The sequence below is a fragment of the Polistes fuscatus genome, unplaced genomic scaffold, assembly GCF_010416935.1.
Source record: "Polistes fuscatus isolate 324 unplaced genomic scaffold, CU_Pfus_HIC Scaffold6, whole genome shotgun sequence".
Lineage (NCBI taxonomy): Eukaryota > Metazoa > Arthropoda > Insecta > Hymenoptera > Vespidae > Polistes > Polistes fuscatus.
This window is the reverse complement of record NW_025113140.1, coordinates 7,330,642-7,357,327: the sequence shown is the minus strand read 5'-3', so window position 1 is coordinate 7,357,327 and position 26,686 is coordinate 7,330,642. Positions and strand designations below refer to the sequence as shown.

General features: G+C 33.1%; 1 protein-coding gene across 7 annotated transcripts in view; it reads right to left on the bottom strand.

Annotated features, from left to right (window-relative positions):
* Positions 1–26,686, bottom strand: part of LOC122523474 (ELAV-like protein 3) — a 40,743-nt gene that overhangs the window by 1,828 nt on the left and 12,229 nt on the right. For 4 of the 7 annotated variants that reach the window (XM_043645239.1, XM_043645237.1, XM_043645236.1 and 1 more), the window contains 7 exons: positions 13,449–13,684; positions 11,361–11,464; positions 11,092–11,245; positions 8,427–8,465; positions 5,219–5,471; positions 2,628–2,669; positions 81–83 (listed from right to left, as the gene is read on the bottom strand). In XM_043645239.1, coding sequence (XP_043501174.1) covers positions 81–83; positions 2,628–2,669; positions 5,219–5,471; positions 8,427–8,465; positions 11,092–11,245; positions 11,361–11,464; positions 13,449–13,644 — 791 coding nt within the window. In that variant the 5' untranslated portion in view covers positions 13,645–13,684. Of the gene's footprint in view, positions 1–80; positions 84–2,627; positions 2,670–5,218; positions 5,472–8,426; positions 8,466–11,091; positions 11,246–11,360; positions 11,465–13,448; positions 13,685–20,361; positions 20,532–20,621; positions 21,052–21,373; positions 21,446–25,866; positions 26,168–26,686 lie in introns of those variants that run through there. The other 3 variants (XM_043645238.1, XM_043645240.1, XM_043645235.1) reach the window with 3 other exon arrangements.

Sequence of the window (26,686 nt, the reverse complement as noted above, 5' to 3'; positions counted from 1 at the left end):
TTAAATACAAAGAAGAGAAAAAATATGATCAATCGCGATATATCGAATATATTTACAAATGTTTTAAAAGAGGTACGTACCTACTTGACGTCACAAGCCGCGTTAAAACAGGGCACATCTCGGTGAGTATTGAATATTAATTACCGAGATTAACAATTAACAATTAACTATGCATCTGACATCGAATGAATTATTATTATTAACGTTGAGACATTTGAAATATACCAAAATATATTCGGAAGACAAAAACACGTGTGGACCACCAACACATCCCACCCCCCCCTTTCTTCTTTTTCTTCCCGGTAGATGAGCGTGCACAAATGTTTCTAGATATAAGTGTATTTGTGTATTTGAAAACTCGACGAGAGATAGAATTTTTTCGTGTGTGCTTTGCTCAAACCGGGAATGAATCGTCCTCGTTAGGAGGACTCTCCAGGGGGTGAGACTCTTACGAAGGAACACGACGAAATATAAATCATAGTGCGTGAGTATCTTCGTCGTCGTGAATACTCTTTTTTTAAACGAAAATATTATTTTTTAATGAAGATTCTTTTTTTGTCTATTATTTAACCCTTCGCACTCGGGAATTGTTTTCACATTTTCTTCCCCCAACTCGATAATTGTAAATATTATTTAAAATTTGGTCAACTTTTGTCCATTGAAAATATAAAATCATTCAAGTTTATTATTAATACGTTCATTTATAGGGGACAACAAATTGTTATTAAATACTTGTCAGCTGTTTTGGAATGTTCGAGTTGCCGGAATAAATCATCGGATTAATTTTACTCGTAGTACGAGTACAAAGGGTTAATTAAATTAAATAATAAAGGTTAATTTCTTCAAGCTCGTATAAGTTCTTGTAACTGTTCATTCGATTAGATCAAATCAAATTAATTTTCTTATGATTTAATAGATTTTTTTTGGTTACAATAGATTAATATTAGGTATCGTTTAAAATTGACGGTTGTTCCTTCGTTTGTATTGGTCCGATTAAAATTACTCGATAATCGATTGAAATTATTATTGCAACGATACGTTATTCCGAATGTTTTTCTCTAATCCAGGGCTCTTCTTTTTTTTTTTTTTTTTCTTCAGAATTTAATTGCAATATCGATTTTGAACAAAAGTACTTTACAAAAAATATGCCCATACATAGTAATTATGCTCTTAAACATTTGCCTATGGAATAAACACCATCCAACAAATTGAATACCGTTAATCGAATTTTTTCTCATTAACAAAATCTCTAATGTCGATAAAATGAATAAAACTTAGAAATAAAATGACATATTTGCGGAAACTTTGAATGACTGATATATCATTCAAAGTTTCTCAGAAAGGGACGTACTTTCCTACTTCTTATTGCAAAAACGACTAATATGAACAACAAACTAACAATCAAACTAATGAACAAACGAACGAACGAACGAACGAACGAACGAACAAACAAACAAACAAACATAAAAGGAAATAAGAATGAAATACGAATGAAAAAATATATTATCCTTGTTTAATATCGTATATACAAATAAAACAATAATCAAAAATAATTTAACCGCATCACACAATGCACAAACAAAAAAGTAATAAAAAAGTTCAAGAAACAATTTGAAGGGGGAAAAGAAAAAAAAAACAAGAATTAGGGACACTTTACTACGAATTAATTGATATCGAATGCAAACAAAAATAATAACGCGATCTACAATATGGTGTTACTACTAGCAAAGATAAGAAAAAGGATAGAAAAAACATGTATGTAAATAGTAGGTATGCACGTGAGGTGAAATAAAAAAACAACAAAATCAAAAAATAACAAAAACCAACAAAAACCAACAAAAATCAAAAACGAAAAGAAATGTAACAAACGCACATCGGTGTAAAAGGGGGGTTTGTAGCTTTCCATTTTCAGGCACACTCGACATAGATTCGAGTAGCTTAGTTTGCAACAAAAAAAAAAAAAAGAAAAGAAAAGAAAAGAAAAAGAAAAGAAAAAGAAAAAGAAAAAAGTAAAGAAGGAAAAAAGAGCCCCGGAGTCATCGTCGACCGTATTAGCTGTAACGTCATCGCGTGCATGTAACTGGAGAGCATCGTGTGCATACTCGTAAGAGAAAAAGTACGAAGTGTGATAAGAAAAAAAAGTATAGTGTAAAGAAAAGATAGATAGAGAGAAAGAGAAAGAGAGAGAAAGAGAAAGAGAGAGAGAAAGAGAGAGAGAAACAGACGGTCACACAATCAGCCAATCAGATAATCAGACAGACAGACAGACAGATAGAAAGTTAAAGAGTTAGAGTTAGAGTTAGAGAAAGTTTGAGACAGAGGAACAAAGAGAAAGAAAGAAGAGAGAGAGAGAGAGAAAGAAATAGAGAAAATGAGATGGAAGAAAGAAAGAAAAACGATGGACCAATTAAATCAAACAAGGTAAACACACGCAGATGGTATCAACATAAAATAAAACACAAAATAACAGAAAGATAGAAAAAGCGTGAGAGTGAGAGAGAGAGAAAGAGAAATAGAGAAGAGAGAAGAGAGAGAGAGAGAGATCAAACAAAATGGCAAGAAATAAGTGAACCAATGGAACAGAAAAGGGAGGAACATACTTTGGTAGTAACGAAAAAAATACTGACCTCTGTAAGCCTTTGTTAATGGCAAGCATGGCCTTGCCAGTGCTAAAACAAAACACAAAAAGAACAACGTAAGAAGATAGATACTCCGGGATCGAGCCAAAAAAGTCGGGATAAAAGTCGGGCGCTTCCTATTTATTTTTTTTGTTTTTTTTTTTCTTTTTTTTTTGTTGTGGTTGTTGTTGTTAAATTTGTAGGATTTTGGATTTTGATTTTGATGCAAAACATACTTCACTACTTTCTATGAGTCGCACTTCCGTTTGTTCTTTTTCTCATTTTTTCTTGTTTCTTGAATCAATCTAAGGGTTGGGGTTGGGGGGGTGGGGGAGTCTAGGAATCGGGAATGAAAGAAAGAGAAGGAAAAAGAGAGAAAGAGAGAGAGAGAGAAAGAGAGAGAAAGAGAGAAGAAATTAAGAGAGAAAGAGAGAGAGAGAGAGAGATAGAGAGGAAAGAACGAAAATTAAAAAGAGGAAACCGGGGGAGCAACGAAACTTTGAAAGAAAATTGATGTACAAGTGGATTTGAGGGTCACGAAAAAGGGCGGCAAAATTTAATTGATCAAAAACGCAAGCAAAAGCAAAAGCGTTAACTACTCAAAATATACTTAGAAAGGGATATTATTATTATTATTATTATTCATACATACTTTTTCCGTTAACTTCTGATATATTTTTTTTCTTTTTACTTTTTTTTTGAATTATGTTTATCGCGAATCCGAAAAAAGGCCAGGCGTGACCGGACAAAATGGCTCAAAAAATTATAAATACGTGTGCATAACCGTGGGAAAAAGATATGCAATTTATTTTTCGTATTACATATTATGTATCAGTCAGTAGAGATGAATTCTACTCGAAAAAATTTGTCAAATAATTGATTTTATGATTTATTTTAAAGTATAAAAAATTATATAATATTATAATAAATAATAAAATCAATTTTTGTAATGTTAAAATTTAGTTCACTGTCATAAGTACAGGTATGCGTGAGATATAATCGATAAAGGAAAGACGCGTTATTAAAAACATAAGAAACGTTGATGGACAGAAATAAGAAAAATAAAATGGATGGAAGGTAGGACAAAAAGTTGGAGAAAATTGGAAAAGAAAGGAGAAATGAAAAAAGAGGGAGAAAAAGAGAGAGAGAAAGAGAGAGAAAGAGAAAGATTGAAGGAAAATAAACGATTTAGTGCACAAATGAAACAGATGAAACAGATGAAACAGATGAAACAGAGATAAATCGATCGATCGAACGAATCGTTTTGCTCCATGTTATTTAATCAACGGGTGGTGGTATCGGGAATTTGATAATTATATTTATATAAAGCGGAATATAATAATAATATACATGTACGTGTGTGTACATGTGTATATAAATGAGACAACATATCACAGAGCCACCACAAAGATGTAGAAAGGACGAGGATTTTGTGCAATGTTAGACGACACAAAATAAAATATCTAATATCCACAACTAACGAATTTCATGATTTTGATTTATAAACGAAATAAAGATAAATAAATAAATAAATAAATAAATAAAACACAATAAGAAAATAAAATATAAATCTATATATATATATACGAGAGGTCCTCCTCTTTCGAGGAAGCATAAAAAAACCCATTAATTGTCGCTTTACTGCAAAATACTTTATTTTATAGATGGAAATGAAAAACAATAAAAAAAATAAAATAATAATAATAATAATAATAATAATAGCAAGGAATAAAAAAAGGAAAGTAGAAAAGTATGTGTTCGATTTGATGAATTCTTGTCTCGCACTCGCGGCAGACCGGGTTCTCGTCACACACAAATCCCGTGAAAGTAAATTTCGTTCACTAACGAAAGTAAATTTTCTTCACTAACTCGAACAATCCTCCTCCTTCCGACGTTAACAACGACGAGTTAGAGAAAAAGAGAAAAAGAAAGAGAGAGATAGAGAAAGAATGAAAGAGAGAATGAGAGAATGAGAAAGAGAGAGAAATATAGAAAGAGAAAGAGAAAAAACTGACTAAACGATTGTTATAAGTAATAGAAAATCTTTGTAAAAAGAGTTCTCTGACTCTCCTTCTTAATCTCTATTATTACGTTTTCTTACTCGCCAGATCAGGATGGACTGTGGAAAAAAAGAACAAAAAAATCGAAATAAAGTAAAAAAGCATCGTTCGGACAAAATGTTTCTTCTTGTTTATAAGTTACGGATAAGACAAACAGGAGAAAGATAGCTAGATAGATAGAGAAAGAAAGAAAGATAGAAAAAGAGATAGAAAGATAGAGAGAGAGAGAGAAAGGGAGAGGAAAAAATGGAAGAAACGAGAGAGCCAGTGGATTGATCGATCGATTTGGTCGATTGTGTGTTGAATTAGTGCGTTTAGATGAAATAAAAGAATGATACGGGTTAGGAAGAAGGTAAGAGAATTTGTTGGAATTGAAGATAATGATTATAATGAAAAGATAAATAGATAAATACAGATAAGAGAGAGATAGAGAGAGAGAGAAAGAGAAAGAGAAAGAGAGAGAGACAGTGAGATAGTGATAATATAAAAGAAATAGAGAACGAGATTCTTTGGGTAGAGCGAGTAGAGGCGCGTAGGTACCTGGATAGTGGCGACAGTGGAATGTACCTGAAGCGGCCAGTTGGATGGTGGATCGGGCCGCCAAAGCGACGTGTCGCCTGGGGTGCCAGATAGGCCAATGGCGGTATCGCCTTGTTGTTGCTCGGATTGTTGGCAAATTTGACGGTGATCGGCTCACTCGAGCCCTTCGGAACGCTCCCGTTCAGTTCTTGAATCGCCCTTTCGGCCTCGACACGCTGGTCAAACCTTATAAAACCGACCCCTTTCGACAAGCCTTTTCGTAGTTCCGACAGATCCACAGTTTTTGTCGACGGGGCGGGCGCACAACGGGATTACAGAAAAAGACAAAAGAGATATCGATTATTATTCGCTGTTTTGTCGATGATTATTAATTGAATTGGTCATTTTAACCGTTTTAGCGCCATACAACAATGGTAAAATGAATGAACAGCGTAATCGTGCTGCTGCTGTGTGCTACGATTGTTCAAAATCCCCAGCCCTCTGGCGCTAAAATGGTTAACCGTTTGACTCCCAGAGGCATTTCGAAGAAAACGATTGAAACATCCTAAACAGCGCGATAGCGATTGTTTAACATGTTGTTTTAAATGTACCTACTAGCATTTTTTCGATAGAAAATCATCTGAAGAGCGCGATCGCGCTGATTGGGACTCAAACGGTTAAGAAATATAAAAGACATCTGCGAATTTAGCGACAGGAATAGAAAATGTTCGTTGGTTTTTGAAGAAACGAAAAGAATATTAACATGTTTTGTGTCGCATGGATCGTAATGTGTTTGTGATATTAGGTTATTTGAAATTTTCGTCATTTATATACGACCCATGCGACTGAGACGAAATGTCCTCGTAAATGTTTTTAAATGATATATGCGTGTAATTTAGTTATAATATTTTCATTGTCGTGTCGTACGATTCCTTGTCGCTTAAATTGCAAAATAATATTTTTTTTTAATGTTAATAAGGTCTCATTTGGTTTGTTTTTTCTTTTCTTTTTTTGTTGTTTTTCTTTTTAAATTGAGAGAAAAAGAGAAAGAGAAAGAAATAGAGAAAAGATAACCACGATCGACAAAAGCCGTATTTTACAAAAATCGTCGACAAGTGTTAGAACTCTATTATTGCAGAGTCTAATTTTTGATCGTAGTTATTTGTCCAAATTCGTTGAAAATACAATCGTGGCGTCCACTCTTAAACTTAAGAACAAAATATTTAAACCACATGTGATCCATTGAAAAAATAATTTTTCTATTACAATTGAACATATATATATATATAGGTGTGTACGTCGTTGATTGTTTTCTCAACGGAGAATAAAATAGTTTTCATCATCATCATCCTGCGACTCGATCGACAAAATGAGAGAAATCGATACGGCGACGCAGTGGTTTTTTATTAATCAAAAAGTGAGTGGCTCGGTGCGCGCAGATTCGTTTCTTTACATTTGACAAAAATATGCCGCGTTGCTTTTTTGTCTTTTTGTATCTTCATCATCGTCATCATCATCATTATCATCATCATCATCATCGTCATCATCATCGTCATCATCATCATCATCATACTCATCATCATACTCATCATCATTATCACCATCATCATATTAAATCAATTGCACAATTATTATCATCGTCATAGTCACCATAATCAACATAATTGTCACAAATATAATAATAACAATAATATAGTAATGATAATCATAATCATAATCATCATCATCATCATCATTGCTCAAATCAAACGGATATATATCGCGGTAGGAAGGAACGAGAAAAAGAGAGCGAGTTGTCGCGTTTTGAAATATATACGTAATACTGTTGTATTATAGAAAAATATGTTGCCATATATATATTATAATTGCAAATCATAATCATAATGAAAGACAAAAAGCGTAAAGAAACAAAAATAGCGCTCAGGAGGAACTCTGGGTGTGTGTGTGTGTGTGTGCGCGCGTGTGTGTTTTATTTTTACGTCTCTATGTAAAATGTATACGCGTTCCGTGTCGTGTGATTTGTATGTGTGTTTTTTTTTGTGCGTTATATTTTGTACGTGTGCCCCCCTTTCCGCATACGCACATTTGTTCGTATGCATTTCATTGTGTATTCGTTAGAATTCGTTGAATGTTTTTTTGTTCGTCGTTCGCTTGATTGTTTTCTTTTTTGTGTCTTCTTGTGCAAAGTACGAAAAAAAAGAGACACAAAAAAGATTAGCTTCGAAATAATATGAAATAAGAGAGAAGAGAAAAGAAAAGAAAAAAAAATAACATATAAATTATTCTCTTATTTCTTATTTGTTCTTTCTCATTTTGCAATCATCGTACGATGAATATCCGCATCATTCGGCACTTGGTCGAGGATATTATACAGTTAGAACTACTGTTAAACAGAATAATATTTCGTCTCTGTCATTATTTTTCGAAGAACACTATGAGGAGAAAATGATTGAAATCAATTTTTAATTCATTAAATAATTACATTCATTCTAATCCTCGACCATGCATCGAAACTGTGACTTTTTCATTAATGGCGGACAACACGAAAATATTATTAACGGAAAATGCAAATCAATTCGTAGCATTATTTTAGTCCAATCACATTTATGTATATCTGAATATTAATATAAGCAATTTTTAAACGATAATTTATATGTAACGCTAAACTTTCTTGACAGTTTGTTTACCTGTTACTGATTACCATTACTGTTCAAATAACCAATTTTTAACAAAAATTATAATATAATAATGATCATAAGGTCAAATGTGAAGAAAAGTAATAACAAGGAATGCAAAATGTTCATTCAAAATGTAAAATTAATGTTTAACCGATCGTGGTAAACTTATTGTAAGGATCACAAAATGGCGTCGAAATGATTGACATTTTTTCAAATCATGCTACGAACCGTTTTGATTTTCCTACAATACGTTATAAAAAAATTAATGATAGCGTGAATTGATTGAAGTATTATATGTCTACGAATTTGAACGTGTGTATATGTGTGTGTATGTATGTATGCAGATATAATGTGTTGCGATTCGAAAAATCGCAAGAAGCTCGCGCGCAATAATGAGAGAGAAAATAGATAGATAGATATATATCGAGACAGAGAGAGAGAGAGAAAGAGAGACAGAGAGAGAGAGAGAGAGAGACGTTTTCTTGTCTATTCTCTTTTTCTTTAATTAGGAAAATGAGGGAAAAGAAAAAAGAGAGTTATGAGTTACGTACCGGGCAAATTGTCTCCGCCGCCGAGCACAAACTGTCGTACTAAACAGAAACGGAAAAAATCATATCTCGTTAAAGTCAACTTTGAAAGCACGGTTTCGCTCGCCCCTTATTTTTGCCGACTCAACGCAGGAGGCGTATTCTTTTTTCGTTTTTCTTTTTTTTTTACATTCATTAATATATACATATATATACATATACATGTGTGTATCATATGTATACTAACAAACGCACAAAAACACACACACACACGCACACGCATATATATGTATATACATATTTAAATTTCGCGCTCAGCAAGAGAAAATCGTTACGTTCGTTTTGTACACGAGAAATAAATGCATTTGGCCATATACACCGCCATATTGTCATAGATTGTGAATTTTACGCGGGAGATTTGAACGCAAAATAAAGCAAATAGAGAGATACGCGTTAGAAAAATTCTATTATAATCGGAATTGTCTCTAATTTTTCGTTCTTCCGTCAATGAACAATTAATTATTGAACAATATACGAAAAGAAATGAAAAATATTACGTTACGTTACGTTATACCGATGAGTAATCTTATTACCTCGAAACTATTTTGCATAGAGAAGACAATTTTGTTGCCGAATGCACATCCCTTATTTATTTATTTAAATATTCGTCGACAATTGTTCGTATAAGAAATAAATAAAGAACGTTAGAACGTAAAAGATGAAGGATAAAGCGTAACAGAAGAACGCCGTCAAAATGAAAAATGTCTCAAATAAGGGGAGAGCGATTTTCGTGTTTTTATTTTAAACGCTACTTTCCTTCATGATACTTAACATATATACGGTAGATCGCGAGGGTGAGGGGAGGGGCTTCGTCGCCGAAAACAAACGTACATATAGTAATAGAAAGAGTATAAAAATTCGAGGAATTTTTGTTTTTCATGCGGTATTAAAAGACTTATAAAAAGTGGATGCGAGCTCGCAACGAGGAGAGAACGAAAAAAGGAAAAAAATGGATAAAGCGAGAAAAGAACACGTAATACATATACATATTTCTCCTTGCCGAGTTAATTAATTGACATATCAATTATTTTACTTTTCTTCTCGTTTTTTTTCTCCTTATTTCTTTCTTTCTTCCTTTTTTTTTTTCTTATTTCTTATTTTTTTTCTCTTTTTTTTTTCTTTTTTATATTAACAATCTCTTTATCGATAATAATTATTATTCTCTCATCGGAACGAACAAAAATGAATTATCGTAATTATATTAAAATAATTCTAGCCATTATAATGACCATTTTAAAATTGACCATTCTTGTCTAATTAGACACTTTAAGGAGTTTGGACAATAACTAAACAAAAAATAAGATATCTCATAGATATAATATAAGAGAGTGGAGAACTAGGGTTTGTCCGAGGAGAAAATAAGCGACGGGTATGAGATATAAACGGTGAAGAAGTGGATAGGCCATGAGACTGTGTGTGCAAACAGGGAGGTCAAGATCAGGGTTCATGGTATATATCGGATTACGACGAACAAAAATAAAAAACAAATAACTTTTAAGAAGCTTATCATACTTTGAAATTGTTATATCGTGGAAATATAACTCTATTATCATATTTATTACAACTATTAAGTATTATTATTATTATCATTACTGTTTTTAATTGATGCTCCTGTTGGAAACGAAGGTAACTAGTAAATAAAAAATAATAAAAAATATAACAAAAATAACGATTTTTCCAGGAGACAAAAATAGAAAGAGTAAGAGAGAAAGAAAAAGAGAGAGAGAGAGAGAGAAATAATTGGAGAACGGGTAAAAAATGAAGAAAAAAAAAAAAATAAAAAATAACGGAAAAATAGCAACCAATATGACGACGGTTCTCATTCACTGACCACGATTATCATTTTCCATGATCGTATTTTCGTTCTCACTACGATGAAAGGCGCACCGACCCAGCCCACATACAACAACTTCAACCCCATGGCCTACTCACCTATCCTTCTCTTTCTTTTTTTTTTCTCGTCGCATATGCTTTTTCATCCGCCTTTTTTTGAGATCAAACTCAAGCTTGAGGATTCGTTAATATAGTTTAGTAGTTATTTTTGCAACAACCAACAAATGATATAATTTGTTTTTTTTCGATCGTAAACCGTATTATACCGTAAGCGGGAGATTTGAATGTAAAATTGATTCTTTTTTCTTTTATTTTATTTCCTTTTCTTTCTGTCGTTAGAACAAAGGCGTGGGAACGTATTTTATTTATGTAGCACCTCACGATATAAAATGATGAGATCGAATCGAGAATGTTACACAAAGATTACGATCTTTTCTTTTTTTCTTTTTTTTTTTGCAAAGAATCAATAATAGAAGCCCCATCACCCGGACGTGTCAGAAACGCGCGATTTATAAATATTTTTAAAAGTATAACATTATTTCTAATTGCTGTTTTTACAACTAATGTTGCGTGCAATAGGTTTTCTATTTATCTTAAAATTCGACTCCTCCAACGTTTATTATAGCCATTCCTCCTCCCTCGTGGGCCAAAAAATTCTATTCTTTATTTTTTTTTTTTTTTAATTCTTTCTTTTTTGTAGTTCTAAATAAAAACTTAATTTGTGTCGTTTATATCTATCGTAATGCAAGATCAACGTGATGCATTTTCTTGTTTCTCGGCTCTCTCGACAACTTACCAGTGATGTTGTCGCAGAGTATTCGAGAAGTAATGATCCTTCCGTAAGGATTGAAAAGGTTCTCTAAGTCCGACTGCGTCATGTTCTTCGGTAAACCGCTGACGTAAAGGTTCGCACCTTTGATCGCTTCGCTGCTCGGTCTCGCGTACGATACCTGACAAAATTGAGGTTTCAATTAATCAAATGACAAATCAGCGGAATATAGATAACCTTATATATCTGAGGTTAGGTACATTAAACTATATTACTAATGTATTTTCTAGACTGACCTTGATCGTTTTATTTTGCAGACGAAGACCATTAAGCGTGTTTATGGCCTTCTCAGCGTCTTCAGGCCGATGGTAATTAACGAAGCCATATCCCAAACTCTGACCTGCAAGTAAAGAAATAAGTACGATTATTATTAAAAGATGCAATTCATATAAAAGAAAAATATCATCAAAATACAATAGATACAGAATAATGCAATAAACTATGCTACAGTTTCAAATGATATCATTATTTATGTAAATTATACAATTTAATACTAACATATGTATATAGGATGAGCAAAAAACATATGATTTCAAATTTCAGAAGCGTGAATAAATTATTTCCATGAATATTATATTTAAAACGCTTTATTATAGAAATAATGGAAACGATAAACATCAAACAATGACAAGATACTTTTTCTTCAGTCATCATTTGATACTACTGACTTGTAATAAATATTTGAGAACAGCGACGCTTTTTTAGCTAATGAAATTATCGATTCACACTTTATATCAAGAAACGAATTCATCAAATTTGAAAACATATGTACTTTTGACTCACCGTATATACATATCTATATATACATCTACAAACATATAGATATATATCGTGCGCAAAAAAACGATGACGTGAAATTTCGAAAAAGAGCACACACTCCCACCAACCCACGTTTGATACGGTCCTGCAATTTTACACGCAGTGAGGTCAAGCATAAAGCGGCAAAGCTTCAAACCAAATGACGCCCCCGCTCTTTACTTGCCAAAAATAGAGACGCAACGTCTACGCACGTTTTCATTTTATCTATTTATCTATCCATCTATCCATCTATCTATTTTCCTATTATCTATCTATCCATCGATTTATCTATTATTCTCTTTATTTTTCATCTTATTGCAGAGAAAATATAAAAAATTTGTTTATCTTTTCTTCTCGGCATATACACGGTGTGCGCGATATAAAATTCTACTTCTTCTCGCATAACTTTTTCTTTTTTTTCTTTTTTTTTTTTTCAATTCATCGAAGTAACAACACAACCGATGCTCACAACCACTATCCTGAAATAATAGCCACTATTCGTGGAAGAGGATTTATACAACGTTTCGCGTATTTATAATCGTCCAAGTTTATAAGCCATGCCCTCATCCTCTATTTAGCGAAATAGATCTACTAGCTAGTAGAGAAGCCAATACTTTGTGTGTACTCTCTCTCTCTTGACGCCCAAATTACGTCATCACTTTGCAATGAAGACGATCTTCCTCCTTGCTTTTTTTTCTATTTTTTGTTATTTTTCTTTTTTTTTTTTTTTTTTTCGTTTTTCTTTATTCATTTTTTTCTATTTTTATTCAAATAACAAGCAGAAAGTAATTATGCAGTTACACAACACCGTGTGGAAATATTTTGTAACATTAATCATTATTTTACTAAGGAACGAAAAAAAAAAAGAAAAAAAAACACATTATTAGAAATGATTCGTTTTAGAAATACGTGTATTTTCACGTTCGCGAATAGGAAAGGATTCTAATGATATTTTGCCATTACTATATACGCCTACGTGATTGTTAAACTGTTCATTCTACTAGTTATAATCGATAAAATTTCAGCCAAATCGATTTTATCGTGAGAATCCGATTAGAAAACGTAGAATAACAGCTGTTACTGACAGGTGTTCTCTTTCTTTCCTTCTCTCTCTCTCTCTCTCTCTTTCACACAGATACACACACACATACAATTGTTTCCCCTTCTCCTTCATATATATGTAGCGATTTTTAATCTATTTTTTTGTTCTAGCATTCGTAAAACTAGCAACTCACGATGCATTGTTGTTTCAATGATTTTCAAAGAAATTAGCCATGGAACGTATAAAGAAATGTATATACATATACAATACATATACGTATTTTTATAATTATATATTTACAAGAATAATTATGTAATTAACTTTAGTAAAAAAAAAAAAAAAAAAAACAGGATAAATTAAATTTATTAATTATTTTTTCTTACGTCGAATTATAACATTAATAAACCATGAAATAAATAAATATATAAATATATATAACTTAGATTAATTAATAATATAACCTATTAATTGTAAAATTTCTTACCGGTAAGTTTGTCGCGGATAAGCTTGCAGCTTTCGACCTCTCCTATACTCGAAAAGAGAGAACGGATCTCATCCTGCGTCATACTTTGAGGCAAATAATTGACGATGAGATTCGTTTTCGACTCCTCCTGCGATGTCTGTCCGAGGGTGGATCCTCCATTTTGTTGTACAACGGTGTCCATTCCGTTCGCCATCATTGCACTCTTCTGAGGGGTCGTCACTAACTACGTACGAAATCTAAAAAATAGAGAAAGCAGAACAATTCAAATTGATTATTCCAAATAACTTGTTCTTACGACTTCCTATAAACCGATCTCGCTAAAAAAAAAATAAAAAAAAATCATAAATATATGCGTATTTCAAATTTTCATCGGTTAAAACACCTTTCCTTAATTCTCGTCTTTTTACTTTCCCTTTTACGGGTTCGAGATACTTTTCTATTAATACTTTCTCACACTTATTCAATACTATCAGAGAGGTCGCGTCTTGTTTCATTTGTCTGGAATAAACAGCATACAATTTTTGTCTTTTGTTTTTCCGGACGGTCACTCATCCATGTTATTAATCGTGCCTACGTGGTTTAAACTATGTTCATACCAGGAACTAGTAATTCAACGTGACTGGACCCCACTCACCTGTCCTCAATTATTCAATTATTGTTAATAAAATGATTCATTTAAAAATGATTCACGCGATTAATTTTATACGCGAAATTATTTTTCAATTGTATTCAACTTACGTACAATATCGATTTCGACAAAAATTGTTGAAAAAGAGTCAATCGAGTGGCTTGATAAAAATGATAAAAATTTACTTAAATTTCTAAGATATTAGAGGATCGTGACTTCTTCGAGTAACAATATCGATTGCGCGACACGATGATTGGTTGAAGAAGAAGAAGAAGAAGAAGAAGAAGAAGAAGAAGAAGAAAAAGAACAAGAAAAAGAAGAAGAAGAATATGAATACAAGTACACACAAGCATCGCGTAGCAACGCCGAAAAAAAACGTAGAATTAAATATAAACAAGAAGAGAGGGAAACGAGAGACCAAAAAAAAAAAAAAAATGGAATAAATAGTTTGTTGTTCGACGACACGACCAACTACGAGGTAAATCCGCGAAGGACGAGAAAACAACAAGCTAAGTTAACCAAAACACGAACACACGGATGCAGAAAATCGTTTAGAAACCATCGTCCGTTGTTTTTCTCGTTTTTGCCCTTGTTCATAGTTAGGACAATAAAGAATATATATCTATACGAATATTTACGTATTATAATAATATAATATATAAATGTACGAAAGAAAACGATATTAGAGTTAGAATGAAAATACATGAATATATAGTATATTATAGATTTTTATTTTTAAATAATTTGGATGATAGTTCATGACTCATTTAATAGCTTGAAGTAACTTTTCATTTATTAAATGTAGTAATCGAAAATATTTTTCGTTCGATGAGCATCAACGCTAATGAATACGTATCATTCGAATTATTTACTGCTAACTAAAGTAAATGTATATTTTATTTCAGTATTTTTATGCGATTTACTTTATTCTTTGTACAAGAGATTGATACTAATGGAATGCTGTTTGTGGATGGCTATAGTCACGGAATTACTTTGTGTACAAAGTGATTTTCAGACAATTGGACTAGTAGTCCAATGGTTTTGGAGTACCAACATCATATAAAAAAAATTTATAGTATTAAAAATGACCAGAAAATCTTTTCCAGAACATTTCTTATACGATCAATTCCCTCAAATGCTAAAAAAGTTTTACGAAAAGCGTCATTTTTTATTTTTTGTTTATTTATTAATTTTTTATATTAACTATTGTATAATTTTAACAAAAATTTCAAATAAAAAATGATAGAAATACTGAAAATCAAACTAATTTAGATAATGGGGGGGGAGATATATACTATTGAGCCAGCCCTGTATTAAACTTATACGACAACTGTCTCTTCAAATTTTACATCGAACAATAATAATTTCCACATCATGATATTTATAAATAACATTTGTCTTCTTCTACGAATGAAGAGGGAGACAAAAAGGGGAAAAAAGAAAATAAAATGGCGACTCGATATTTCAATTCAGTTCGACAATGACTTCCAGAGAAACGGAGATCGTAAAGAACGAACGAATAGTATTGATGTTAAAAAAGTCGAAGAAAAGGGCCCAATAGGAGACTGGATAATTTTAAGGGGCAATGAACCCCGTCGACTCGACGATTAAAGGACTGGGGCTCCCCCGTGTAACCACTCCCCGCTCTATCCCCTACCTATCCACTACTACTACTAAAATGGTAGGTATCTACGAACATATCTACAGGGTGTCGAATGTGTATTGACTATAAAAAAGTACTCTTGAGTAATTCAATAATTAAAATTAACGAATATATCATTGAAATGATAAATATTATATGTAAATTCATAAAAAGAAAGAAAAATGTAAGTATCATTATAGATCTTAACCAAACAACATATTTGTATACATAAAAACATATTATATCATTGTTAAGACGAAAAATACTCAATGCCGATATTTGCACTTTTGTTTATTTGAAATAAATAACTAATGAAAAACGCTTAAGTTTGCTGGCCTCGTTAAGGAGCTAGCGAAAAATCAAAAATTTTTTTTTATCAAAAGGAGACACCCGGTAGATGAGTCAAAGAAAGGGATTTACTTACCAGGGGTTGAACAAAAAAGAGAGTAGGAGAAAAGGGAGGAGAAAAAAAAAAAGAACGAATGAAAAAGAAGTAGAAGGGGAGAACTTGCACAGCGGTTAGTCCTATATAGAAATATTTTCCAAACTTTCCTTATTCGCATCTTCAATTTAAACATTTTAACAATCCTGGCTTATCCTTTCTTAGAGAAAAACCATGTAAAACGAGTCTTAAATAAAGTTATCCGAGAAAAAATATTATTAATTATTAAAGTACTTATTGTTATAAAGAATTAAGGGGGGGGGGGAGAAGCCACTGTAGCATTCGGAACCATAACCTATTTTGGAGAATTTTGTATAAACTTTTTTATTTACGTGTTTATGTATATATAAATTGCAAACAAATCGGCTATAAACTGTTTTTGTTTAAATTGCCGGCAAGTTCATGAAATTTATACACTCATCCAATTTTTCTACGTCAAAAATTGGAGCAGAAATCTTACCGACAGGAAACACTGTTTTCTGGTTTTATATAGACCAAAAGAAAGAAACAACATTTACAAGACATTTGTTCAAAATATATTTATCAACTAAATTCAAATGAATAATTAATAAGCTTTATTTCTCCATCGATATATATCAAAACTTTTTTATTATCCTTGTAAAAACTGTTGCCATGCGATATCAAAAAAAAGATTTGAAAAGAATAAGTTATTAAAAAAAGAGATCGAAATGAATAATGCCAAAAGAGAGAATGGAGTTAAATGTAATTCTAACGAAGAATTTAGTATAATAAAAATGATTCCCACACCGAATTTCTATAATGCGATGAGATAGGCATCGTAGATTTTCTGTAGATTCTATATAACCGTGCCCGTATACTGGTAACGTGGCTCATTGAGAATTTACATGCCACGCAAAGTTAGATAACATGGCGGACAGTTAAAAAAAAAGGGCTTATACATACAACATAAGGGTGAACTACTGATTGAGAGACACTGTTATATAGGGTGTTGCATGTAGAGAGAAACGAGTATGTATACACAGCTGCTACGACATACATATATATGTATATCAGCCGGCGGCACGAGCCACCAAGGTATATTTTAATTCCCTCTTCCTTTCTTTTTCTATCCTTCTACATCGCCGTTGCAACTTCCCTTCAGCCTCTTCTACATTCGTCGTCCACCCCCTTCTTTTCCCCTCCCCGCGACCCACCTCGATCGCTCTTCACTGCCTCGACAACGTATACGACCGTCAGCTGTCCTTAGGGTCCCTTCATACAGAACTCGCATAAATATATGGATGCACGCATACAACCGAATCGAAGTAGTCACTACCACACTTTAATAACCACCCCAAACGAGCTGTCCACGGCGTCCTAGGGGTAATAGATAGATAGATTCTATTATGTTCCGAGGATAATAACGATTCCCATGGTTTTCGATGGTTCTCAAGCTACGAGCTTAGTTAATTTCGATAAAATGCAAAAAGGTTTTTAATATTATACTCGACAAAATTTGATTGTACTCATTTTTGACACCCGATAAGTGAGTACTTTCTTTTAGATAAGATTGAGAACCACTGTTCTGAGACGCGGGGCAACTACCTATAGAACAACATACGGCAAAATGAAAAGCGGTAAAGAGCAAAAACGATATAAAAGAGTTGTATTGTACTTGCTCGATGGGCAGTTTCTTCTGTTTTTTTTTCTCTTCTCTTTTTTTTTTCTTTCGTTGAAAGGATTAAATCTCTCAAATGTAGACGACATAGTTATCTAAACTATCTCGAATGTAGATCGTTTAACGAGTAACATTGTAATTTTCGTTCGAAATGATGATTATAAAAACATAAGAAGAAAAAAAGTAAAAGAAATCATTCGAGTCAATCGTTGTCACAGAATAAATCATGAATGTTCAATTCGTTTATCAGGATAAAATTGAAAATAGATGGACAATGATATAATAGAGAATATAAAATTATAAAAAGTATCACAGGGTATCGGGCAAAAAATCTAATCAGAATTATGCTACACCTACGATCATCGATGTCCGATAATATTCGTTCGGAAAACATAGGAGTATAGAACGCAAAGAGCAAAAGCTAGCTAATTCGTAAAAATCGATCAAAATTTCAATCAGCCAACTAACAAGTAGTAGAAAAGTGAGGTTATGTATATAACTCTAATTATAGAGACACGACAGGAAACTAAGTGACACACCGCAGGTGGTTTAAACGACGACCCAACGTTTTCTTCCTAACTAATATATAACGACGAAAGGAATAAAAGGGGAGAAAGAATTCAAACGTATTTGCACAAAAAAGTTAACGTGTGCGTGCGTGGGAGTATTCCGCGTGGTTAAAATTCTATATACATGTGTATGCGTATATATAAGTACAATATATATATGTATGCTATGGGCAAGTTTTATCGTAGCACCGCATCTTCGTCGTTATCGATTGACACGAGCGCACTCACCGACGCGCGTATTTTAGGACTCTTCCACAATGGAGGCCGAAAGAAAAAGATAGATAGATAGATAGATAGATAGATAGATAGATAGATAGAGACAAAATCTGCACATCATGAGAAAATATCATAGTTCGATGCTCTGACTTGAAAAAACTGCGAGCACTCAACATGGATAGAGCAATATTGTTTTGTTTATCCAAGAAACAATGAATACAATATGGACTAATTCCATATATGAAGGACACAGGGCACGCTTACATATATACAATATACATATATACATGCAAAGTTTATGCAAGGGGTTGCTACCTCTTTTAGGGTATACTACGATGATGACATCGAACGTTACTTTTTCTGCTACAATTCTGCTACAAACATTCTGCATTTTAGCTACTTCATTAAAAATAATATTATTCCATGGAAATTTTTATTCAATTTTTCTTTCGTAGAATTAGATATTCTTTTGAGTATAAATTTCTCAATAAAACAATAGCTTTTATACGCAATTATATACATAAATGTTATATATTATACATAGTTTGTGGTCTTATGTTGAATAATGTTTATAAACGAGATACAACGAGGTTTAGAGAAAAAACAAAAAAGTTACGTTGGTTCGATGAAAGAACACGCGATATTCCTAGGACGGGCGAACCAACGGAATTGAAACAAAGTTTTTGCGGAACCGCGGACTTGAACTACGTCAGACGAGATAACTTCCATATTTCTATTATCATAATTAATCTTTTTATCCAATAAAATCCTTATACAAATATTGTTTTCATAGAACATTTATTAGATATAAATGAAATGATTAATACACAACGTTTAAAAAAATATGAAAATTGGGAAGGTCTGTAAAAAAATCTTGAAAACATTTAAAAATGATTAAATGATAGAAATTAATTTGTATAGTATACAAAGACACACATATATTATAATTAGCAAAATATGTATATATAACGTATCTTAAAAAAGATGAAAAGAAAGTTTAAAGAAAAATATGTATATATAAAATAGTAATGATTTATAGTATAATAAAGCGAAGCACGTGGAGGGTTTATTTCTGAAGGGTTAAAGTTCGATTTTCACGAACGTCGTCGGTAGATACGATCTTCGGCCGCTGGCTAGGTGGCCATGACGACGGATCATGAAAATTGCGTGGCTGGGACCGATCAATACGAGCACTGCTACAACGTCTCCGCCCCTCTTAGCAATCCACCCTCCCGTTAGCCGTACGGCTCCCCTTTTATGTTCTTCTATCACTCCCTTTCTCTCTCTCTCTCTCTCTCTTGTTCACTTGGCGTGAGCGCACTACGGAGAGCGAGCGAGATGGAGATAAAAAAAAAAAAAGAAAAGGAAAGAAAAGGAGAGAAATACTTCCACCCAAGCAGCTCTCGCACACACACACATGTACATACATGATACGCAGCATGAGTACGTGACACGCCGCAGCAGCAGCAGCAGCAGCAGCGCATTCAGAAGGGGAAGGAAAGAAAGAATATGTAGAGGGGATAGGACACGCATTAAAAAAGATAAAGATAGATAGATAGATAAAGAGAGAGAGAAAAAGAAAAAGAGATGGCAGGAACGAGGGTTGAGAGAACCGTCAACGTTCCAGGAAACTACCGCGCGCACGTGCTTTTTCAATGTTTCAGAAGAAGAGAAAAAATTGCATAAAAAAAGAAGAAAAAAAGAAATACTCGCGAAGAGAAAGAGAAAGAGGAAAAAGTATAGAAAAAGGAGCATCTTCTTGATTTTATCTTCTTACCTGTTCTTTGTTCACCTTTCTCACACACACTTCCAAAAATATCCAGAATTTTCTTGTGTAACTTTATGTGTGTGTTGCTTTCTCGATACGTTTCTTTTCTTTCGGTCTTTTCTTATTTCCCTCTCTATTTTTTTTTCTTTCTTTCTTTCTTTCTTTCTTTCTGTTTCCTTCTGTAAATTTTGTTTGTTACATTACTTGGCGTCGCACGCGACCATCAAGAAATAAATAATAATCTTACGAAATGTTTCTTTTTCTCTTACTTTATGTATTATCTTTTCGCTCGACACTCTTCTTAACTCTCGTTCCAAGGAAAAGTTGGAAACTCGGTAGATAAAAAGTAATCTGTAGGTTCCTCTTTTCTTGGCTCTTGTATCTTTTCTCGAGTGTAGCGAATCTTCTTCTCTTATCACGCTCTCGCACCGCCGCCCGGAACGGAAGGAGAAATCAATGAAAGAAAAGTACAACGTTGTAGACGCACGTAAATCAGCATTTATATTTCACCTTTCTCTCGGAATGATTTTCTTTCTCCCTGATTCTTTCTTTCTTTCTTTCACTCTTCGGAAGGAAATATGCGTAACGTTGCACACACGTTTAATTTCACCACGCAACAACGACGACGACGACCGACTACGACGATGACAACAACGAAAATGAAAATTGACGTCGTATCACGCTCATTCGTCTTTTCCTCTATTCCAGAAGGAAAGGAGAGATGTAAAGAAAGAACAAGGACATAGAAAGAGAAAGAACTCGCGTCTCTGTGTATCTATGTATATACATATATACACATATACCTATATATATACATATATATACATATATATATATATATAGGATATGTGAATACTCTTTCGACGCGTTTGTATTAGTATGTATATTTGTGTATGTATGTGTGTCTAATTTATTTGCATCGGTTAGTTGAAAAAATGGGAAAAAGAGAAAGCGAAGGATGAGTAAGAATAGGGCGATGATGGAAGGATATCGCGAGATAAGAAATTAAAGCGTTAAATACTAGACTAAGGAAACAGAAGAAAAGACGCGTTACGGGCGGAGGCTACCTATAGACTGAACACATACACGTCCCTCCTTTTCACACGAGCAAGCACGCCATGTTAGTTCCGTTAGTGACCGCAAGAGGAGCTAAACGCAGGGATGAGAATTGCCAACAATGCGAACGCAAACGATGAGAGAAAGAACGCGGCGGCGAACATGCGCGTACGTAAAACCCTTTTTGTATGACGCGACGCCATGATCGCTCCTTCCCAATTTTTTTACTTTTTTTTCCCTTTGCGAGAAAGGGTTCGCGATATCGTATCGTCGGAAGAAAGAACGTCAAAGTTATCGACGCCCTCCGATTTTCTTCAAACATCGCTTTCACGTGTTAAACTTCTTTACCCTACGAGAAGATTCGTCGAAAAAAATAAAGAAATAAGAAAGAAACTAAATGTAGGGTTCGTGAAAAATATTGAAACGGTTGAATTAGCTGGACCTGCTTTCCGTGCGATTTCTTTTTTTTTAAAGGTGCTCGTTTTCATTCTAATTATTATAATAATTGTAAGATGATGTATCGCCATAACAAAGGCAATTAGTACGAATTTTTTCACAAATTCGCCTCGTTATTATGATATCAATCTAATGTTTTATTAGTATAGTAATTAATTAACAAGTAATGATTAATAAATTGGAAGAATTGATCCCTTGCAAATGCATATGTATATACGAGTATCCCTTTATCGTATGCTATTGGAAAAAGGAGTACGTTCTTTTGGAAGTCCTTCGCACCCCTTCATACTTTCGTTGTAGATCATAACCACCTCTTTACGGTTCTTGATCCAGCTCCACTACCCTATCGCATCGAGATAAGGGTCCTTCTCGTTGAACCTTCCTGCTAGGATCCCAAACGAGTTCCCTCGAAATAACATCCTACGATATCTTTAAGGATAACGCGTAACTTTCATCGTCTAATTATCAGATATATGACGTTCGAAACTTTTATTTTTTGAAGTTACAAAATCGAAATAGAATAAACAAAATGAATAAAAATAAAAGAAAAAAGAAATGATGTCGAGAAAAGTAAATGAACTTTTCAATGCTCATAGAAATAAGTTCACCTGCAGAGTACACCTTACTTATATCCTACTTCCTTTTCTCCCTCCCTCCCAAGTTGGATTATGTTTCTGCTCCAATTTACTCTATCGGTTCACCGATCCCCACTTCCGTTTGGACACCTTTTCAAATCTCGGACGTGCCACACACGGTGTCGCCTTTCGTTTCGTCCTGAGAGACGCTTAGCATAGAGTTTCTGGAGATCATCCAGCTTTGCTAATTTTTCTTTTCTTTCTTTCTTTCTTTCTTTCTTTTTTTTTTGTACCAATACATTGTTCTCGTCATTTATCGAATAAACGTATATTACCGATGACCTTAAAAACGCTTGACTCCTTTTATTGTTTTTTTTTCTCAATTGACCTTACAGTATTGTCTTGTTGGGTGCGGTAATATTTTTAATTAAGAAAAGAAAATTATAAAAAAATATAAAAAATCTGTAATATAAAAATCATAGATCAACAGTGAGAGTGAAAGTGTGCTCACGTATGACCTCAAAACAAAATTTTGTCGTTCAAGTAAACTTTCTCTCTCTCTCTCTCTTTCTCTCTTTGAAACGATGACGAACCAAAATTATGCAGTACTGACGAAATGAACCGATAAAAATTTGGCTGCTGTGCCAATAACTATACTCCCAGAGTTGTTGGATATTTATTTCCGTTACCGCGTACCATGGAAGTTATGTCGAACAGTAACTTTCTTTTTGATGATGCGTGATAATTTCGTCTCGAATAAAGGAAGCGGGAAAAATATAACGAGATACGAGAACGGAACAACGGATGTCTAAAACGTTCGATGTGAACCGCATTTTGACTATATTTTTATGCGAATAAAATAGTATTTTCGATAAAATTATAAATTGATTTAGTTAAAAATTCTACAAATATTAATACATTTCATGCGTACGTCCGTTTATTATTTGATTATTTCTTTGTCACGATTACTCGTTTTAAGTCTTTGATTCTCGTTACTCGTAAAACTGTTAGGAAAAAATGCTTCTATGTTACTCTAGATTTTCTTGCTTTTGTAAATCTCAAACTTAGCCTAATCGATCCTTTAGATTAATATTTACAATATCGTGGTTTTTAAATAAAATCACTTTGATGTTGTTATGACAGAAAAAATATAAAAATTTACAATGTTTTAAAATACAATAAAAAATATGATCATTTTCAGCGAAGAAAAAGGTCTCAGCACGATCATATATCTCAAAGAATGAATGCAAACGCTTGGTCTACTGGTTCGTTCCGACTAGTCATGATTCAGCTGTCGTAATTTATATTTTTCGAGGGTTAGTCCTATGTAGCCGTCATCGATCCGCATTAGAAAAGGGACGGATGTAATTGCACGTCGACCATAGTTCGGTCAAAATTCTGTCCAGCTGTTCGAGGTTACTGAACTCTGCTGTTACAAGGCCGAAAAGACTCCTTTATATTTCTACTAAATTCCAATCTTTTCATATACTTTGTATATTAGCGTTAAATTGTATAATCCAATTAAATCGGAGAAATCCTATGTTATACCCGAAATAACTAAACGTTTTTGGGAAAGGATATAAAAAAAAAGTTTTTTTAAACTAATAGTTTTAAGAAATAACGAGGATATATTATACGAATTCACGAGAGGCGAGTAGGTAAAGTATGATATTGAAATTTGATCCGTTTTTAAAGTTTGCTTTCTTTCTATAACAATGCTCATAGTTATTCATTCTTATATCTTCCTGTACTTTGAAAAGAAATGTTCTGTTAGGCGTGCTGTTCTGCCCGATCTAATCTACGGATCAAATTTCAATTTCATACTTTAACTGCTAGCTACTCGTGAATTCTTATATTGTCTAGTTGAAATATGTAATTCTGCCTTTTTTCATATTTAAACAGATCGGTATAGTTATTTGAGTATTTAGCTAGTCATTTCACGAATTAACGGATTTCACAGAGTAACGCTAACATGTACATACATACACATAACGCGATGGAGAAGAACGCGAGGCTATTTTAAAACGGTAACCCAGCTTCAGAAGTAAGAGTATTGAAGAAGTAAGTAACGGTAACGACAAAATTGAAAAACATTAATGAATAATCCGTTTTGACGTGAACGCCGCTGATGAACGGTAAATTTTCCTATGTAACAAACGAGACATTACATTTAATAGAACGCCAACTTTTTAATAAAAAACAGTTTCGTATAAATATATTAACAGAATCGTATAAATATATTAAGAAATATTTAAATAAACAAAAAGATACAAAGTAGATGAGTTTCTATATAGGGTGTTTTATAAATACATGTTAATATTTCATGGGGTATATCTACACAATAAACAAGTAAAAAAGCCATATAAACATATGCCCGATAAATTGTTAGTTTTCAAATTATAGGTGTGATTAAAGAAAATGTTTCAAATGTGCGCTTCTTGCACCAACCATTTGTATAAATGAATGATAACATTCTACGATTCGGAATTCTACGTATCGAAAAGTTTTCTTACAATTAGTAAAGTCGACATATGTTTAGTTTAGTTTTGTTGGCACGGTTATAGATAAAATGGATGTCGATCATTTCAGCGTGAGTATACAAAACTATTTTGTCGATTTTAGAACGCTATTGATTGTTGCTAATATTATTATTGACTGAGTAAAATTTGGAATGTTGTATATTTCGATAGAAAATATTAATAAACATTACATAAAAGATCAAAACATATTACATAGAACATTATTATTATTACATAGACATATATTTATATGACATTTTGTACTTTTTTTATTACATAAATACCTCTTTTGAAATATCGACATACGTTTATGAAATATCCTGTATAAATAGAAATAAGAAAGGTGTCTATATTTTTCTCTTCCTCGTATGAAATTATCGAACGTTCTTCGACTGGATGACAGACTTGAAAAGGGTAGTAAATCGATTAAGCAGTCACGTAATCGTCGCAGTACCTCGCGCTAATTACGAGCCAATCATTTTGCTTGATATTGCGTGTCGTAGAAAAATTCTTTCGTATAACTGTACGATTAATATACAGCGTGTATCTAAATTCTTAATAAATACGCGTGCACGAATAAAGCGTAATGAAAATACCATCGCAAACGTGATCATTATTTTCAGGAGGTAGCGCGGGAAATTTGAAAAGCATCGCTAATACTCTGACTAAGTTCTTGCATTAAAGTCAATCTAAAGAAGCCTTCCATATTGTTTCCTCGATCAACGGTCTACTTACGTATGTAATTACGTACTTAGATGATACACATACACCTTACGAACTCTCTTACGTAAAATAAATAGAAATTGTTACTGTCGCGTGTGTAAAAATAAAATGGAGGAATAGTTTATAGATATGTGTCGTGTGACTGGCATCATCAAGAATTGAATAAAAGCAAGTATAGTTCCTACCTTTCTTTGTCCCTTTTCTTTCTCTAGAAATAAGTTCTTTCCGTACCGGCGAAGTCTCGATCGATGAGCAAGTTTTGCGCTGCATCGTTCCTCGGTTGTGATACTAAAGAACACATTTAGAAAGCCTGACCGATCGATATAGCTTAATGTCCACGGATACGCCTTTTCTTCTCTTTCCCTCCCCCCCTCTCTCTTTTTCTCTTTCTCTTTCTCTCTCACTTTCATTGACTAAATTTTGGTCTGTCCTTTTTTTGTAAGTTTTTTTCACAAAACTCACTGAAATAGGTTCGTGATATCATCGCTTAAAAAAATAAAAAAGCTGAGGGTAAATATTTATGTAAACAAGATCATTAACAAACAAAAAAAATAACACCTCAATTCTAAACAAGCATTTGTAAAGAAGTTGACCGTAAGGCCCTGAATAGCTTAATGGTTAGAGCCGTTGCCCAGTATGGGGCAGACCCGGACTGATGTCCCTTTTAAATCCACACAAAAGCCCAATTTTTACACGAATTCTATTTAATTTTATGTATTTATTTCTTATAAAGTATACCTACTGAGATTTACTACCTACTGAAATTTACTACCTACTGAGAATACTGAGATTTAACATTTAGATATGCAATTACATAATACAAATTTGTGGTATACAGAAATATTTATTTGGTTTATTAAGAAATAACGGTACGTTGAATGCTCTTTAAATGAAATGAAAAATGGAGAATGGTTTTAAATAAGAAATGATCAAGTTGAAATATATGAAGCCAAATACAAGATACTTTTTATTAGAAGGGAAAAAAGTATCTATGGCAGCCATTAC